Below are 18,567 nucleotides of genomic sequence, written 5' to 3' on the forward strand. Positions count from 1 at the left end.
CTCTTCTTTATTTCTAGGCATCTTCTCTTACTTGAGGTTGATCCCTCTTTTTCTTGTTCTTTTATTCTTTTTTTCAGAAGACGCAAGTTCGTCTTTCTTGGTATTTCATCTTTTTTTCTTGGATTTGTTCACCTCGTTCCTTGTCTCCGAATTTGTTCCCTATTTAAATCCCTTCTCTTCATCCAACACCCTAGCTCTGCGTCACTCGCCATGGTCTCCTTCCGCTCGGCTCTATTCGCATTAGCGACTGTGTCGTTCGCCTTTGGCCACCCTGTGCGCGAGTCCCGCGATTTGAAGATCATCGGGACGACCTTTTCCGCCTTGGTAAAGCGCCAAGACGCTCCGGGATCAGAGCTACAGCTCCTCGTCGACGGAAACAAAGTCTTCAAAGAATCCGATCCCGAGTTGCTCAAGAAATTGGCCGATGAGGGCCAGGGTGTGTGCCATCTGTAGACCATCGCTTTTTTCTATCTTGCTCATGCATCCTTAGCTCCACCTTTCATGTTCTTGGGATGTGCCGACAGCCGAGTCAGCGAGGGAACCGTCTTTAATGCCAAACCCGGAATGCTCTTCACCCAAAGGAACATTGCCAACCAGTTCCACGCGACCGATGTCAACTCGTACGTAGCTCTTCGACTTGACCTTTACACTGACTGGACTAGCTTTGTCGACTAGGGAGTCCGTTCTTGCTTATGCGGTCTCAGTACTGGGTGTGAAGCATGTCATTGTCATGGGTCACTATGGATGCGGTGGTGTCGCTGCTGCAATCGCTTCCCGCCCCAAAGGCAACGTCGATGCTGCCCTTTCGGCTGTGTACAACTGGATTGAGCCAATCAGGGAACTCTTCGCCTCCTCCAGCAGGTTCGTCACACTTTCATGGCGCTCTCCCGTTTTGATTTCAACATCCCTATTTTTAGACCTGAAATTGTCGAGCTCCGAGAGAGAATCAAGGACCTTCCTGTCGTCGAAGAGCCTGAAAACAACGAACGTGGGTCATCTCCGTGGCCTCAGAGTCATCCCCTTCCTCATTACCGCGTCATTTAGCTGGCTTCCGTGCTCTAGTCGAGGAGAACGTCAAGGCGACCGTCGGGCGAATCGCACAGGACAACGTTATCGTCAACGTGAGTGAAAGCTGATTCTAAATTTAACTTTCCATCTGATGATTCTCTCCATACCAGCATTATGCGCTTCTCGCCGCGGCCGATGAATCTGGTGCAACCAACGAGCGACGCGCAGAGGGTGGCCCTGCAGGGGACGTTTTTATTCATGGTTGGGTCTATGACATCGAAAATGGCGAGATTAGGGATTTGGGTGTCTCCGTTGGCCCTCCTGGAAAGGCCATTCCACCTGTCCCTTTCGCCTCCGTTGTCAACGCCGCTGAGAAGACCACCGCAGCGCACGAGACTCCACAAAAACGTTGCGAGGAGATGTGCAAGTCCAGGAGAAGTTTCCTACCGACATCTCATTAGTCGATTGATATTGATGATGGATACACTTCAAGTATCCCCTCAGGTGTCAACTTTACTTTGGACTCTAAAATCGATCTGATCGATATCATTCAATGGACATTTAGTATGACGATGTGAAGTTGTACTTCGGTAGACTAGGGTAGATGAAGTTTAACTGCAATGGTTTGCAGACCTTTGGGCTTTCACGTCGTGTCGAACCAGTAGTGTATGTGATAAGAAATTTCTGTGCACCACTTCTGTGCCTATTCGAAGGTGACTTGAGTTAATTTGTGATGAGATCCAAACTTGATCCAAAGAGTGATGAATTTTCCACCAGAATTGAGATGTCCACTGAGCTCTTCGTCCTGATATTCATTCGCCGATGTGGGCATCAGCAGCACCTCGGAAACTTTTATTTGAAACACGAAGTTGTCGGTCTCGCTGGCACCTCAGGGGCAACAGCGCTCTCAGTGCATTCATTCCTTAGATTTTTCATTGCGGACACTGTTACTATATCCTCTTGTTCTCTTCAAATGAGCGAAATGTTCTTAAAATACCAATCTTAGCGCTTTCTTGGCGCTTCACTTCCTCCAAGGTCATTTCAAGGGGTTAACCTGGTCCAGGTGCGTGGCCAGTTCCGATAACGCAAAAGAGTGTGTACACTTGTGCATATCACCTGCGCGCTCCGTTATCGTGTGCTCTAAAGCGATTAGCATAGGCTTTTTTTTTTACAACGCGTACAGCACCGGCAAACGACATGCTAACCTAAAATAGAAAACACCGGGCGCATCTTCAGGGATTCATAAGACAGGGTCTGTGACAGTAGAAAAACCCGATAAACCCACCCCACCACACGCCCAACCTCCCCACCCATTTCATCCCTCTTCATGCTACTTCGTCCCTTACCCTTGCTCTTCGCCCTAGTCTCATCCGCTCTTGCGTACCCAGCTCCGGATAGGGTGCACATCGTTGGCAGGGCCCAGTCCGCCAAGGCCAACGAGAGTGACTTTGACATCCTCTACCAAGGAAACCAAGACTTCCGTGCAACCCATGCCGACTCGATAAAGAAACTATCAACAGGCCAAGGTTGATTGATTTTCTAACGTTTCGTTGGAGCCCAAGTTGGTTGCTGACAACGGCGGACACGTTGCCTTATACAGCACCTAAATTCCTTTTCTTGGGGTGCTCTGATAGTCGCGTCCCAGAAGGAACCGTATTCAATGCCAAACCTGGAACGTTCTTTGCTGAGCGCAACATCGCGAATTTGTTCGAACAGCAGGATAATAATGTGTGAGTGGGGTGCGCTGGGTGGGTTAGGACGAATGGCTGACTTTCGGTGAACAGGAAGGCGATTGTTTCGTACGGCGTCGAACATCTGCACGTCAAGCACATCATTGTTATGGGCCACTACGGCTGCGGCGGTGTGCAGGCTGCGATTGCCTCTCCTCCGCCCCTACCCTGGGACGAGGCAACCACCTCGATACAGACGTGGATTAAGCCTATTCGCAAGCTCTACCAGACCTCCAATAGGTGTGATTCAGTTCTTATCCTCGGCTTGCTAACCTGATAACGGCGCTCCACTTTGTCAGACGTGAGATCGTCGAGCTGAGGGAGCGAAATGAGGGGGAAGAAGAGGTGGCTGGCCCGCCCACTCACGACCGTAAGCAGCCCGTCGATATTCCCTGAGAGCCCTCGCTCAACGCTCGATTTCCGTAGCCGGATTCCGAGCGCTAGTGGAAGAGAACGTCAAATCGACCGTCTCGAATATCGTTCGCAGCAAGATCATCGCCCAGGTATGCGGTAGGCATGCAAACCAAAGTGGGCCTTTACTGATGAATTCCGTTCCAGCACTTCTCCCCCAGTCATCCTAATGTCCCCGATTTGTATGTCCATGGATGGGTGTATGATATCGATAATGGAGAAGTCCGAGATCTGGGTGTGTCTGTGGGGCCACCAGGAAAAGCTGTTCCTCCCGCGCCGTTCATGGCGGTGGAAGCTGCAGTGGAATACGTTCAGAACGACCGTTACGATTAAGGAGCATTTTAACTCGGGGACCATCTTCCTTATTATACCGCTTCACTACTATACACCGCCCTTTACCATTGATCATGCTATTCATTGCTCCTGCTATATATACTAGATAATATCCGCTCGCATAGAACACTGTAGTATGTACAATGGTTTTCCTTAGAACTTAGAAAGAAATAGATTCTGTTGACGAACACAATTAATCAGAATCATCAAGAATACCTTGCTTGACAGCCAGCGTTTCCATTTGTTGTGCGATATCCCAAATCCTCCTACGGTTTCTCATACTTGGGCTGCGGCTGCACTGGATTCGGTACTGTAGCCATGGAGCCTTCTGTCGGAGGCCTTCGATCTCGAACCCAGCCTCCTTCCATTCATGCTCCCAAGCGTCCAGCTCGACTCGCTGCCTGTCGGTGTCATCCGAGGCGAGGGGTTTGGAAGGAAAGTAGTACGGTTCCAGGGCCTGCATTGCCCTGTAGGCAATCTGGTCAACATGTGGCAGGAGAAGAGTACGGATCGCCCTGTTCAACGAAAGAACGTAAAGGAAGGATGTGACGGTGAGTTGCTCGCACATGAGCATCATCACGTCGAGGGGCAGAGAGACAAATTTGGACGGCTTCTTGTTCGATCGCAGCGAGCGCTTCTTCGTCTTCGCCTCCCGGAGTTTCTCGTTAGCAGGCGTCCCAGTTGGCTGGACCTGCACAAACTCGAGTCTGGGCATAGTTTCCGCAATTGGGAACCTAGACAGAGAAGATGAGCCGGAAATCTTTCTGAAGAGACCGAAAGCCCTACACGTTGGGTCGAACGAACGTCCATAGCCTTCCCTTGCCTCTCCACGCCTCGTATAGGATATCTTCTGTGCTTCGAATCTCGCTGCACAGAAGTTTCATCCACCTCATCCCCGGATCTTCACCGCCGATGACATCGGTAAGCATGGCCTCCTGGCCCCAGGACTTCATCGCAGGTCCATAATTTATGTGGGGAATAACGCAAGAAGTGTAAGGATGTTTCTCCAGGCTGTAGTTCCTGGTGAGTAGCCGGTAGAGAGCTTCAGTGGTGAGGCGGGGAGCTGCTGTCTTGAGGATTGAGTATGCGGTGAATGTAATGGGAAAGGCCCCGAAATCGATGTAAAGCTCGTATGTTTGGTCCGGGTCTTTCGTATTGTAGAAGTCCCCGTCGCCATCCTCGCCCTGTGCAACGTTGAAGACCACCACGGAAGGGTCATCTTCCGAGATCTTTCTCTGATCCTCTGTAAAGAGCACCCGTTAACTAAGCCTTGCGATCACAACCTGTGATTCGGAGTCGCACCTGGGGTCTGGCAATGAAGTCTCTTCTTGCCGTCTTCGCCCGGCTATCAGAACGTAGTCCTGTGAGGCCTTGACATCCTCTTTAGAGAAGAGAAGACCTTCCAGAACTTCGTCGGAGGGAAATTTGTTCTCGAACTGCGAGTCCTTTCCTAGAAAATCCGAAGTCAGTGGCAGGGCGCCCGTCGACTGGGTCAGGTACGTACCATCGTCAGAGGCTTCCTCGGTACTATCCTCGAACTTCTTTTTATCTTCATCGCCTTCGTTTTCGTCGTCTGTGTCTCCAGGGAAGGTATGGAACTAGCATCACTCTGGTCTTCCACATCCATCCCAGAACCCTCACTGCCCTCCTGGCTGCCGTCATTTTCATTTTCATCCTCTTCGTCATCATTGGCGACCTCATCCTCTCCATCACTGTCGGGTCCTTCGCCTGTTCCCTCATCGTCACTGTCCTTGTCAAGGCCTGATCTTTCAAGCCATTTCTCGAATGCGCCTTCCTTTTCTCGAACGTCTGCCAACTCCCTGACAAACTATTGGACGGTCAGACTGAGTTGCACGAGAGTTTGACTCGGTAGACGGCGTTACATCTGTGCGGCCACTTAAAGAGGCGATTCCTGAGACCTGAAAAAGGCAGTCAGTCAGAAGTCAAAACAAAGGCGGGCTCAACCTACAGAACAAAAGATGTTAAAAGCGCCCATTTCGATCGCGCAGAAGGACGGGCCAGGGGACTGGTGGGATGCGTCTCAGAAGTCAAAGGGTCGTTCATCCCTTTTCACCGAGACGTACGGAATGCCATGTCAGCGATGCCCACAACCAGTTATGGGCGGTGCAGCAGGTACTGCTTCCAACTTAATCAGTATGTAATGAAGGGTTGAGGCCCACAGTGACCCTGAGTCACGTTCTCCACACCACCTAAACACTTCAACCGCCGCCTAGGGAGGGCTAAGCGCCCATGACAGAGTCACCTGTTCCGATCAAAGTCCGCTTGAACGTCCGCTCAAGCCAGGGTCAAGAGCAGAAAGCCGCCGACAAGATTATCAGCGCCAGGGGGTAGGCAGCGGGCTGTTCGGAGATACCATGCCACGCAAAAAGTTCGAAAGCGAGTATTCGAGGTCCGACCCCTATATGGAAGTTAGACCCCGGAAACTCCCTTAGTAATCACAGATAACAACTGATGAAAAGATAGCGCCGTCACCGTCGTGTTCCTACAACTTGTACATTTGCTTCACAATTCAATTGGTTTTCGACTACTACCCTTCTTGCCATGCCTCCTCGCAAGGGAAAATTCCTTCTTCCAATCCCCGAACAGTCTCGAGCAAAGAGTCACCCTGCACAAATGTTCCCATTCAATGCAGTCTCTGCTCCGTCAACAAGCATGGTCAACACCCTACTATCTGGAAGTATAATTTTATCTCTCATGTGAAAGAGTACCATCTGGATGAAGATGGCAACTTTCCAGAAATTCCAAAGGAGATATGGAACCGGGTACGAGTCAGCTTCTACGAATACGCAGCCCTGGGTGTGGAGGAAGCTGTAATTATTGATTTTCGGCGCGGCCTGGCTATACCCGATACTAGCAGCCCAGCGCGCAACGAAAATCCGACTCCTGGTCCAAGGAAACGTGGTGCATCGGAAGTATCGATCAGCTCCCGAGCAGGCTCACCACCTCGCCACCCTTCTCCAACGAAAACACGTAGAATTTGAATTTCCTAGCCCTGTAGTAGATTACGGCGCTTAATTACAACGAGATGTGGAAAGTCTGATTACTAAGGGAGTTTCCGGGGTCCAATTTCCATATAGGGGTCGGACCTCGAATACTCGCTTTCGAACTTTTTGCGTGGCATGGTATCTCCGAACAGCCCGCTGCCTACCCCCTGATCAGCGCGACGATGACTGTGGATACAAAAATCTCATCTTCTCCGCTCCTTCCATTCGATATCCTCGAAAGAATCATTAACGAGCTCGGTCATGAAGCCAATCAAAAACGGGACTATGAATACTACTGCGTGGGTCCAGCACGCCGCGCTCTTTTCGAATTCTCGCTGGTTTCCAGTGCAACATTGCATCCATGCAGGTTGTCGATCTTCTCGACTCTCAGTCTCAGACAGACTTTTAAAAGAGACTCAGACCCTGACCGCTACCTGGAAGAAACGCTTCGCATGCTGGAAAGTAACCCACACCTCATTCCCTACATCCAACAATTGGCCTTCCATTTCAGGGCCGTCAAGGGGCTCGCGCACAAACCTGGAGAAATCTACAATAATGTCTTCCCAAAGTTATTGACTGCGCTGAAGAATCTACGTGGCCTCGTCTTTGATGGGCTCATCCAGGGCGGATACGGCATGGAAACGTGGAGGGGAGTCAATGGAGAAGTCCAAGACGCTATGACCAAGCTTATCGCCCACAGCAACCTGGAAAAGTTGGATTTCCGATGGGTCAAGACTCTCCCCACAGAAATGTTCTTGTAACTATCGCCAACAATCCGCGAACTGCGACTATTCAACATAGAGCAGTCTTCTGAAGCCAACCCGACCAATGACCCGACCTCACTACCACGCCTCACAGCTTCTCCAGGTGGCTTAAGGGTGTTCACCATGCTCTCGCTGGGCTTTACGCCACCCATTTCCGTACTCCAAAGGCTCGACTTTTCTCATCTAACGCGCGTAGACACAACCGTCTCAGTCCAGCGTGCTGAAGACTGGACGTCGCTTGGACTACTCTTGTCGTCCGCTCGTCGTTCCCTCGAGTCGATAAAGATTTACTATTTGTACCGTGATCCCCCACCAGGTAAGATTCCCGTTGACCTTTGGACCGCGCAAGCGCTTACCCGGTACCCACCTCATCAGCGCCTGCTATCGTGCATTCATTCTTGCCGAACCTTAAAGAACTCGAGCTCATCATCACCGTCGCCATACCACAGTACAATCCCAACCACCCTTACCACCCAATGAGAGACCTAGCTCCTACCCCTCAAACCGTCAGCTACCTCACCACTCATCTGCCCAACGCGGGACACCCGTCCCTCGAAACGATCAAGATCCAACTCGAATGGATGGCGGACATCGTAGAAGGCGTCACCCCTCCTCTCGGACAAGCCCGACTGCTCCTCGACCCAGGCTTACAGCCGGAATGGCCTCCCCTCAACGCTGCGCTTTCCAACCCGGATTCATATCCTCGATTACGCTCGCTCGAGTTCATCCCTCTTGTCACTGTGTACCCTGCGCGTACTGAAAGAGCCCCGGATTTATGCGCCTTACCCACTCAACGGGAGCTCAAGGCAGAGGAACTGAGGAAACAATCGTGGTATCAGTATGCCCAGCAGGAGGTGCGAGAGATTTTTACGCGAACGAGGAGGAGATTGGTCGAGTCTGGGGGCTCTTTCGTCACACATACGCCCGAGTTTGATGCCTATTTCCGAACATAACAGACCACGTATTTCGAGGACGAGGTCACCAGAGTATATCATATCTGACCATACTACGCCGAGAACGAATTAGCAACATTGTCGATGGAATCCTCGTATTACTGTGGGGACGCTACGCCAGTCGACCTTGTGAACCCCCGGTCTCTATGGGACCCAGCGCTCGTCGTACCTGGCAAAGGAGAAGAAGCGCGCAAGGCAGAAGTGACGAGGGAATGTGGTATGAGCATCCTCAAAAGGAGGCGCGAGACGTCTTTACTCGAACGAGGACCAGATTAATCGACGCTGGAGGTTCGTTCGCGACAGATACCCCTGTTCAATTCTGTTTCCATACACCAAGTATATCGGTGGTCGGACCCAGTGTTTTCTCAAAACCAAATAGTATTCCAATGTCACTAAGTAACAACTAGTAAATGTATGTGTCTTCTTTCCAACAACAAAACAAAAGAACGGAACGAACGACGTATTAAAACAAACCTAATATCAATTCACTTTGTTTACTAATAGCAACACTACCAAATGAAACGCTTGAATAGACGACAACGCAAGGGAAGCAAAGTCACAAATCTCCAAACATCCCGCCAGCCAACAAGTCAGCCAACGAAACGCCCAAAGACCTGCGACACCCTCCTCCCAACGTCACGTCCATCCAGCAAGAACAAAAAACTTAACGACGATGAACAAATCCAAGGGTACAACAAGATGGCGCAACACATGGTTCTAGCAACCGACCACAAAGAACTGGCCAGTCGCTAGAAAACCATGGTCCAGGCCGTATGGATTTTGCTACATTCGAGGGTACAACGGATGTAGTATGACACCGTAGACCAACAAGGACTCGAAACCGTAGGTAACAACGGATCGGAGGAAGAAAAAGGAAAACCGGAACAAAGGAGCGTGTGTGAAGGGGGTAGTTTAGTGTGTGGAAGACGTCGAACGACGTCTTGGTCGGGTGTGAAGGCGGATACAAGGAACAGGAAGTGGGGTGGAAGCGGAAGAGAAGGGGTAAAGCTTAAGGCGAGTAGTACAAGTACAGATAGTGGTTTGGATTCCAACGTTTGAAACAACCTGAAAGCGGGGATTGGAGGAGAAAGGAGAACGGGAGGGGTAATCGAGAGGGGAGGAAGGAAAAAATGGCCAAATAATATGCAGGAGGAATGAAAACCCAAGAGAGAAACCGTAATTGTACAGTCTATATATTGCGGTGCTTCAGTCCGTATTGATGATTGCTTGTGATGTGCGATGTATGAAATGCAAAAAAGGACGACGTCGCGACCAAGGGAAGAAGAAATAAGGCGTGGGGGTATGTTGGCCGCTGATGAGGCTGGATTACCTAGAGGGGGGAGGGAAACGTTAGTAGTGTTCTCGAGAGGTCAGTTGTAAACTCACCATCCAGTCACCGAACAAAGCCAGGATAGTGATGGAGAGAAAAAAGTATAGGACATCGCAAGGAAACAATAAGACCGTAAATATGAAAAGAAAGGGAAAAAAGTGTAACGACGATGTACTTGATACACTGGATACTGAAACACAAGCCCGAACGCAGTGGGAGACAATAAGGGAAAAGGAACAAGGGAGACATGAATGCAGGGCACCACATAGAAGAAGAAAGACATTGGTCATACAAGAAAGTTGAAAAAAGTGAGGTGCCCTGAATACAAAATAATCGTATCATAAGAAACCTAAAGAGAAAAAATGAAGAGAAAAAACCGCAACATGAAGGCGTAAATTCATAACGATGCAATAAGATAGTGAAGGGTGGTGTCACAATTGCGTAATAGCACACTTCGCAACCCACGTCGGAGGAAGTTGAAGGACGGAAGAAAAGGGGAAAAACCCTCCACCGAAGGGGAAAATGGCTGTGGGCGGGATGGAGAGGCCGAAACGTGGGTGCGCGAAATTGAGGTGCGATAAATAGGCGATGGCGGGGCATGGACGAGAAGGGTGCAGTGAACGAGTCATCACAACGCACGCACGCACGTTGGAAGAACACGATTAGGGAGAAGCCCGCTCCCACCAACGCATCGACATAGTGTACAGGTTGAGCGACGAGTTGAATTGTCTTGATGAATGAACCCGGAGGAGGAAGTGGTGAATCAAGATGATGAGGAAGGGGCGGATGGAATCGTGTGTTGTGTATGCGTGCGAGAAATGAAGCCCTTCTTTTGCGCCTACGATCCGGGTTCGTTGCAATTGGACGGGTGCGGGTTAGCAACGTAGGCAGTTGCCAGTACGCATGGGAGTAGCTGGAGGCGCGCCGAAGCGATACGATGGCGCAGTGGATCAGATCCATGCTACCATCGCCCGCCGGCGCGAGAGTGGGTGGTTGACAAGCCCGGTGGCCTGTCGTCATATTTGAGGATGTCCTAGAGCACATAAGCCATAAACAGGGGCGACTCGGTCGGTCGCGAACGATGTGTGGTGCGTTGAAGAGTGGAGCCTAAAACTTGCTAGGCATAGATGCATGAAGGCGGCGGGGAAAAAGGCATAGACATCAGGCGCGTCCTGGCCCTGGTCCCATTACAACCGGGAAAACCCAAAAACCCAAGAAAACGAAATATTGGCATGGTGCGGTGGATGACGTCCCAAAGAGCCAACTATGCGTGGAGAAAACCCGTCGTTAGAAAAGAAATAACGATAATGGAAAGCGAGGATAGAAAATGTGCGGTGGCTATTGATACAATTGACTTGTGTTGTCGTTGTGTTCGATTAGATGGGTGGATTTTGCCGGGTATGAATGAGGCGCTGGGCAAGGAATGGAATGATGAATGAGCGTTGGCAGCTAGCAGCTGCCCTCGAGTAGTCGGAAAGCATCTAGACAAGATTAGTATTGGTAGGCTGCGGGTGCCGCGTCAGCGGTGTAGCAGGGTCGAAAAAAATGTGGCGCTAACCTCTAAGCTCCCTCTCTAGTGGCGAGTACCTCAGAAGAGGTTGGGGTCCGGAAGCTCGTCCGGGCTGGGAGAGTTTTGGAAGAGAGAGCTGGCAAAGTAGCCTCCGACTTTCTGGCCGTTAAGATCGTTGATGAATACGGTACCCGCAGCCCTGTTAAGGCTTGGTGGGGTTGAAGGAGCCTTCGCCTGTGGCGAGCGGTTCCTGGCCAAGCCAAAGAGGTTCTGGTTCAAAACAACACCGCCGGGGCCGGAGGACAGGTCCTCGTCCGAAGACATATGGAAGACGCCTTCGCTAGGAGCCCGTCGGTGCTTGCGACCCTTGTTGGAGACGGGTGGCGAGGGGTAGGTGAATGGGAAGCCGGCGGGGGCCTTGGTGGAGATGGGTGCATTGACCAAGTAGGTCTTGTCGTTGAAAGCCTGTTTGCGGACAGGGGTGGCGGGCGGAGTCGGAACGCCTGGTGACTCGGGCTCAGAGAGGTCGCCGGCGTCGGTCATATCGTCGCAAATTGGGAATTTTGAAGGACGAGGGGCGATGAGGCCACGGGAAGGCATGTGAGAGACCTCGGGGCCTTAGCGGGAGATGTTCTGAGGCTTGGGGCGGACGATCCTGGTAACTGGGATCGACTCTGACACAGGCGGCGATTGCTGTTGCTGCTGCTTGCGGTTCTGTTTGTGCTGTTGTTTGGGAGAGGGAGAAGGGGTTGGCATTGCGCCTGAGAGCTGTTCGAGGAAAGGGTCGAAATGGTTGGATGAGGGGAATTTGACCTCTGCCTGCAAGGACTGTTGCTGAATCTGGATTTCTACGGGAGGAGATGGTTGGCGTGAGTGTTTGCCGCGTACAGGGGATTGCGAGTGCGTTCTTTTGAAAACAGCCACAGTCAGAAAAAAATTGTTTCGAGGTTGCGGGTGAACAAAGCGGTTACCTCTTCTGCTGCTGGGCCTTCTCTCGAGCGTGCTTGGACCCACGGCCACGCTGCTGCGGGGTGGGCGACGCTGGATCCTGGAGAGCGGGCGGCGCAGGCTTCTTGTGTGAGATTTCAGCCGGGTTCAACAAGGCTGGTGCACGGGCCACCAGCGGTTGCGCTTGCGACTTTGCCGTCTTGGAGGGCGCCTTAGCGTTGTTGTTCTCCCTCCGCTGGTGTGAGTTCATGTGGCGGTTGTGCGTCGTGCGGGCCGGCTTCGAGATGGACAGCAGGCCTGGGGTCTTGGTTGGCTGGACGACGACGGCGGGGGGAGCTGAGGGATGGCGGCGGTGAGCATGGGGGACGGTTGGGGCGATGTTGAATGATGGCGGCTTGTGTACGAGCATCATATTGGCGAGGAGGAAAGGGGAGAGGGAGGAGGAGGGGCAGGCAGAAGGGCGTTGGCGGAAATTAGTGAGAGCACGATGATGGCAGTTTGTATTATGCGAACGTGAGAACGCCCCAATTGTCCACTCATTATTTGCGCCTGTTATTCTGCCGTGGCGTCAACCTGCCTAATTAGTCAGGTCACAAGATCGACCGACGTTATCAATTACGTTTCTAGATCATTCGCACCGCCCACCCTGTTCCTCTTGTCTCACTTGACTGCATAGCAACTCGCCTCCCCCTCTACACATTCCTCTCCCCTTGCACCATCCCCCGCGCACTCTTCAAGGTCCAACCATGGCCCAAGCGGCAACCCTAATCCCATCACGCGATTTTCATTTCGCCCGATCAAAAACCAATGAGCTCAGGGCCGAATCCTCTCCGAGCCCTCCTGATCACCTGCTTCCCTTTTCCGGAACCAGTTCCATCATTCTGATTCCAGTTCCCTCCGCGATCTCAAGATCCTCGTCATCGCCATGCCCCAATCCTTCTCCTCTCGCCTCGTGCACAACGCCCAACAGCAATATCCTTCCCTTTCCGGCGTTCCTCCCTTCCAGACCAACAAAGCCCACAGACCCTCCCTCTCGGTACCCTCTTTCTCCACCGTGTCTTCTCATATCTGTCAAACATACTACAACCCCATTTCTATATCTTATCGTCTTCTTTACAATTCAATCAATGTTGAACTATACCTGCCGGCTAGACTCGCACCTCGAACACACCTCGTTTAGAACCCGACCTGTCTCTGACTCTGTAAGCAACCAAAGAAGGCCGTTGGCAGCTCGGGCAGATGCCAATACACCTAGTCTTGGATTCACGTCTTACAATAACGCCCCCTAGTATCCACCGCTTCGAAGCCTTCTTCTTCCTTCAATTTCAAAGATTCATCATCATCTTATCTCCCCCGTCTACTAAGTACACCCGCTATATCTGCTATCCTCTCGTAACGGTTACGAACCCCTCTACGACTTCCTCGTCTCCTCTCGACCTGTGTGACCGCGGCTATTATCAGAGTGGATACCAGCGGGTGAATCCACCTTCGACCGTCCAGACCCTGCGGGTCCTAGTCTCCGCGGGTCCTATAGCATACTGTAAAATGGAGCCAACATATCCTCGCTCCTCAAACTCCCAATAGATTCTGTCTCGTCTTGCTGTCTCACCCAAACTCACCTTCCAAAACAAGGCGAATCGTCCACACAGCCTTCCAAGAACTCCACGTCACAGCTCCTCCGAGTACACGAATCCGGAAGAAGACTTTCTGACAGATCCTTCCTTTGAATGAATGAATTGATGGACATACTACGAGGACAATGCGATCGCTGCCTATGTGCTGAGCACGCCATATAGTCTTTCATCTTCCTTCACCTTCGAATAAGCGCACCCCTGAATAACTCTTTCTCCCTTCCATACTACTACCCCTCGTACATGCATCCTATTATTACAACTCGTACTCGGAATTTATTGTACTCCCTCTCCGTTCCGTTCCATTCCATCCCGTTCCCCCAACACCCTGAATTACACACATCGAGTCATCCAACAACTTGCCAATTATCCCGGCGCTTCCTCTCGTTGTGTTGAAAGTAAAACTACACGTCATTACCTTATTATCACTACTGAATGAAGGCAACGTACATCGTAACATGAAATCACCGACCACAGCTTCGAGGGAGGCTGCGCATCGCATCCGCAGTTTAAGCGCCCGTCAATTTTTATGCTTTCCATCCCCCGGATCTCAAAGCCTCGTTCGGTCTCGAAGTAACGCACGTATACAACAAACACCATTCATCCTAATCCCCGTCGTTCGAACATCAGAATCGTCGGGAAGGAATTATGGTACTTATTGTAATAATGCCTTCCCCGCTTTCTCGTGGTTTCTCGCGACGCGTACATACCCCCCTGGAGACAACGTTCTCAACGCTTTATTTTTGGCCGCGACGCTATAACGACAATTGGGGCCAACGTACGTATACCAAGTTACCTCAAGCGCTCACCACCGCCCTTCGAATTCTTCGATGGTGAATCCATCATCAGAACAACACCTAATTGTGATATGAGATTCCTAAACGCATCATCCTCAACATCACTACAAAAGCCCAAAATTTATCACTCGTCGTCATCGAACCTCGAGGCTTTTTTCAAGTTTTGAAAGAACCAGACAGATTCATTTGATGCTTTTTTGTCGGGGACGGTCGTCGGCTGTCGGCTGTCAGTCTCAGTCACAGTGCAGCGTTGGTAACACGAGAATATGAAACACGGCAGGCTTGAATGTGGAGAAAGAAACAATGATGAAACAACAACTTGATACCTCAACAACGTTGGACACGTTGGCTTCTTTCTTGTGATGTGTTCGACCTTATGCCCTTTGTACATATCCTAACAGCTGGCATTTGGCTCGCACTCTGGTCTACTTGCACGCTGGCTTCTACCGTGACGGTCGAGCACCTCTCCGAATCTCGGTACACAAGCTACGGACCCGACATCCTCGCAATTCAGACTCTCCCCGTTTCGACTGTGTCAGCTGAGCTCTAGATTAGCTCAACGCTCCGTCTCTGAAGGTACCGTACCCACTCCCTGAAGCTTCATTTCCATACTCATACAAGTTCTCTGGCAACCACTCTATTCACCGCTCCTCCTCCTGGCTTCCCGCTCCGAGTCTTCTTGGCTTCCCCACACTCCCTCCCCACCATACCCCTCATGTACGCCACACGGACCTCAACACACCAACTAGCATTAAATTCGCAGGAACCCACTTACGAACGGAAGGAAAGACCCGACATAAGCAATTCTGTTCCGCGGTCTTTAAATTTCTAGAGCGGTACGCGCTAGTAGTAGTACCACGATGTGATATGTCAACAACTTGTCACTAAGTCGTCTCCAGTTCCGCCGGGATATCACAACCTCGAGTGATATCTGTATTGTCCAGGGCTTGTCGATGATAGGGAAGGGAAGGATCATTCCGCGGCTTGCTTTTCTCATTCAATCGCCATCACTGGGGCCCGAGTTGCGCACAGTCCTTCGAAGAGTGCTATGTGCTACGCGAGCAGCTTCTGTACTTGTGTCAGTGTGATATGACAAGGATCGAGGGAGGGAATCACCGACAGTCTCCTCGGAAAACACAATGTCTTGAATAGATCGAGAGTGGACATTCTCAAAAACGTTGGCTCCGAAGGGAGGTCACCTGAAGCGCCAACGCTCTACTTCAAACAGTAATCTGAAGGCCAGTCGAGCGTTATACCTCGACGAGAAGTTCGCTCCAAATCGCCGAAACTACAGGCCTTCCGTGCTCCAAAGGACTGAGCTCAGATGACTCGACCGCTCCCTCCAAGTCCCAAGCCAGGAACTCCATTCGCCATATTCTAACACTCCAAAGTCTATTCACTATACATTCTACTAATTCCATATTACCTTCAATACAGTTCAAGACCCAACCAACTCAAGTGCGATCCTTAGCGGCTTCAGAAACTTCGAATTTCTACGAGAACACGAGTGATATCATTCCTTCGCTCATCGACCCTCCCTCGATTCCCAAACCCAAAGCTTCCGAAAGGTGAAGGTGCAGCCTGACTCTGAGTATCTGATATCGTGATATCGTGGCCCTGGTTGGAGGCCCCCTATACTAAACTCAACGACCACCTGAGCAGGCTGCAATGAATCGCATTGGCTGTAATCTGAGCAAAGCTCTCAGAGAAACGAAACCAAACGCCACTAGATTTGTCTTCACTTCGACAATTTCCAAGCTCGCCTTCAAAGAACACTCAAGTTCTATCATCTGTCTAACACCACCCGAGAGCTTCTTCATCTACGGACAAGTACTGAGAAGACTACGACATACTATATATAACGACCACCAGTGTCTGCTATGCTTTGCCGCTTTCCATTCAGGTGTGTCTTCTGATGGATTGGAGCCCAACCCGGTGACCAAGAATTCAAAGATAGTGCTCGAGAGATACGGTGGGATCGTCAATGGGACTTGGGTAGTCTTGAGCTGACAAAAGCGTTATGTATTCTTGCATTTTTGGAGCTGAAGGTTGAGGCTATCACTCGACCATGTGTCTGAACCTAAGACACGGAAGGCCGCCTGCAAATGGACTATTCATTTAGTATCCCTTATCACAACTCTCGGGTATTTTTGGAGTCGCAATCGTTCTTTATGGTCACTCCTCCCTGAGCTTTGGACCCTGAAGGCCGTACGCCCGTAGTAAAGAACAGCGAGAACCCTAGTGGCCTTCCTTTCCGCAGCTCCCATCGTCCGAGTATCATTCCAAAGAAGTGCTGTCGTCATCCTCCAGAACTTAGGGGCTAATTACAGTAATTGGAACGCGTGGTTTTCACGCGTCAACGCGGTGGGCCCTATCCACTTTTTCTTTGCCTCCTCCTCGAGCCACCTCTCTCGATCATCTCGCATGTAGTAGAACAGCCCAGCAAGCGTGTAGCATGGTGATACGTGTCCCTTATAGCACGAAAGGGGCGAGAGAGTGATGTGCGCGTGCGCGTGACATCAGACCACGGATAAGGAAGAGCGGATAAATGGACGGCGAAACCCTTCTCAGTTCGATTCATACTACTACATACGTTATCTCCACGGTCGTAGATTACCGGCACGCAAACAGTACACGCAGCACGATGAGCGCATTGTCATACCAAAAGTCGTATCATATCTACCCACCTCTCCCAATGCACCTACTGACCCTCTATCTTATCACACAAAACTCACACCAATTCATGGATTGTGATTTCCCAGGCAATCAACCATCCGCCCCGAAAGCTCCTTCCTTTATCCCCACTTGACCACTTTTCCTCTTCCACTTCAGCGACCGGCCTGTCAGGATTGAGTCCTACATCTACGCTAAACCTCAAAAAGCAATAGGAAGTGGATTTTGACAGCGCAAATTCAAATGGCCCGGCCCTCAACGATAAAACTCGAATGTATTGGAGGAGCCACGGCAACCCAGTCCGTAACTAGTCATGCTAAGTATCGACCATTTACCCATGGATGTTCCTGCCGACGGACCTGTTCTGGAATAATAGCGACCGTACACTGGGACCCATACCACCCGTTTTGTACATCACCCCTGCATGCCGCCACCGTCACTCTCCTCTCAAGTCCGAGTGACATTGATGAATGATTGAGTATGTAGCCTCTGGAAGACGGCGGCGTATTGCTATTTCCGTCTTTTGTCGTTCTCGAGCTTCACCAATTGTTGCGAAGAGCTTGGGGGGTCAACAAGACCTCGTTGTTGCTCATGTTCATGTGGGTTCTTGGATTCAGCGACAATGAAAGCTTGAGCTAGTTTCAGGTTGATGCGAAGATCAACGTTCGCACCCTCTCTCAAGTCCTGACTCTGTATGTTCTATTAGGGTCGCAATGATAGCTCTCCAATATTCGAGGCCAGTGCGCTTCTCAGAACGCCCTCGACAAAGTCGAGAACTAGAACTCCGTTTTTGGGGTTGCTTCGCTGAACGTGCCGGTTTACTGGTTTCTTCAGACCCTTCCTTCCTTCGGCCGGCAAGTATACATCCTCCACTCCGGTGGATGTACAGGCCGTGTCTTGCTACGTCGATCCCTGAATTCTATGCGCAGGGAGACAACGGAGAAGTTGACCTAGCCAGAAGGGTGGTGCTCGGCTTCATTGAGAGCGACGGTGAACTATGAGGAAGTCTACTTGGTGGTAGCTCAAGCTTTCTCCCGCCCCCCTCTTCCGCCGAGCTACTGGGTAAATGAAGCACGGGTACAGGCTTTCATCTACATACTGTGGGGCAGCGACCCCTATCCTCACGACTCCACCTCCACAGAGCACGGAAGAAACCAATAAACTATGTGGGCACTTGTCACACATAGGGTTATCCTCGGGGAAGATTTCCCTGCCACCGTCAACATCGCGTCGCTGCTAGTATCAGAGACCGACAAGCACTTTAGACAAACAAGGACAGTGAATCAGACCATGCCAGCGCTCGCTTGCCTTATACTTCCAAAAACATTCATGCTTGACAATGGTGAAATTTCCAATTTCATAGTGCTCAGGCCGTGAAGCCCACGTTTCACGCCTCGTGTTCGCCACATACGCGACGATGCTGGGGTCCAGCTTCGTTAACCGCCCCTGTACTTTAATTCTCCTTAAGGCTATG

At 50.9% G+C, this 18,567-nt stretch overlaps 8 protein-coding genes across 8 annotated transcripts; 5 read left to right on the forward strand and 3 right to left on the reverse strand.

The window, feature by feature from the left end:
- Positions 1-210: 210 nt before the first annotated feature.
- Positions 211-1,469, forward strand: CC1G_02557 (carbonic anhydrase; the record flags this gene model as incomplete). Its single annotated transcript, XM_001832243.1, has 6 exons — positions 211-436; positions 491-620; positions 676-861; positions 918-988; positions 1,045-1,121; positions 1,179-1,469. The coding sequence occupies 6 exons, from the start codon at positions 211-213 to the stop codon at positions 1,467-1,469; spliced, it is 981 nt and encodes a 326-aa protein (XP_001832295.1).
- A 323-nt stretch (positions 1,470-1,792) lies between these two features.
- CC1G_02558 (carbonic anhydrase) lies at positions 1,793-3,319 on the forward strand (the record flags this gene model as incomplete). The annotated part of the gene is made up of 8 exons (XM_001832244.2): positions 1,793-1,918; positions 2,223-2,260; positions 2,407-2,534; positions 2,609-2,738; positions 2,793-2,978; positions 3,038-3,108; positions 3,165-3,241; positions 3,311-3,319. 8 exons carry the CDS (start codon positions 1,793-1,795, stop codon positions 3,317-3,319), a joined length of 765 nt encoding a protein of 254 aa, XP_001832296.2.
- A 356-nt stretch (positions 3,320-3,675) lies between these two features.
- On the reverse strand, positions 3,676-5,478 carry CC1G_02559 (hypothetical protein; the record flags this gene model as incomplete). Its single annotated transcript, XM_001832245.2, has 8 exons — positions 3,676-4,216; positions 4,269-4,725; positions 4,785-4,827; positions 4,892-4,932; positions 4,987-5,055; positions 5,124-5,310; positions 5,366-5,401; positions 5,452-5,478. The coding sequence occupies 8 exons, from the start codon at positions 5,476-5,478 to the stop codon at positions 3,676-3,678; spliced, it is 1,401 nt and encodes a 466-aa protein (XP_001832297.2).
- Positions 5,479-6,669: 1,191 nt separating this feature from the next.
- CC1G_15171 (hypothetical protein) lies at positions 6,670-7,248 on the forward strand (the record flags this gene model as incomplete). Its single annotated transcript, XM_002910486.1, has 1 exon — positions 6,670-7,248. The coding sequence occupies one exon, from the start codon at positions 6,670-6,672 to the stop codon at positions 7,246-7,248; it is 579 nt and encodes a 192-aa protein (XP_002910532.1).
- Positions 7,249-7,374: 126 nt separating this feature from the next.
- On the forward strand, positions 7,375-8,204 carry CC1G_15172 (hypothetical protein; the record flags this gene model as incomplete). Its single annotated transcript, XM_002910487.1, has 2 exons — positions 7,375-7,567; positions 7,627-8,204. 2 exons carry the CDS (start codon positions 7,375-7,377, stop codon positions 8,202-8,204), a joined length of 771 nt encoding a protein of 256 aa, XP_002910533.1.
- Positions 8,205-11,122: 2,918 nt separating this feature from the next.
- Positions 11,123-11,587, reverse strand: CC1G_15173 (hypothetical protein; the record flags this gene model as incomplete). The annotated part of the gene is made up of 1 exon (XM_002910488.1): positions 11,123-11,587. The coding sequence occupies one exon, from the start codon at positions 11,585-11,587 to the stop codon at positions 11,123-11,125; it is 465 nt and encodes a 154-aa protein (XP_002910534.1).
- Positions 11,588-11,662: 75 nt separating this feature from the next.
- Positions 11,663-12,404, reverse strand: CC1G_07687 (hypothetical protein; the record flags this gene model as incomplete). The annotated part of the gene is made up of 2 exons (XM_001832248.2): positions 11,663-11,951; positions 12,016-12,404. 2 exons carry the CDS (start codon positions 12,402-12,404, stop codon positions 11,663-11,665), a joined length of 678 nt encoding a protein of 225 aa, XP_001832300.2.
- Positions 12,405-17,336: 4,932 nt separating this feature from the next.
- CC1G_15174 (hypothetical protein) lies at positions 17,337-18,094 on the forward strand (the record flags this gene model as incomplete). Its single annotated transcript, XM_002910489.1, has 3 exons — positions 17,337-17,396; positions 17,800-17,833; positions 17,928-18,094. 3 exons carry the CDS (start codon positions 17,337-17,339, stop codon positions 18,092-18,094), a joined length of 261 nt encoding a protein of 86 aa, XP_002910535.1.
- Between the last annotated feature and the right edge of the window lie 473 nt (positions 18,095-18,567).

Source organism: Coprinopsis cinerea (assembly GCF_000182895.1).
Source record: "Coprinopsis cinerea okayama7#130 chromosome 9 map unlocalized cont3.9, whole genome shotgun sequence".
Taxonomy (NCBI): Eukaryota; Fungi; Basidiomycota; class Agaricomycetes; order Agaricales; family Psathyrellaceae; genus Coprinopsis; species Coprinopsis cinerea.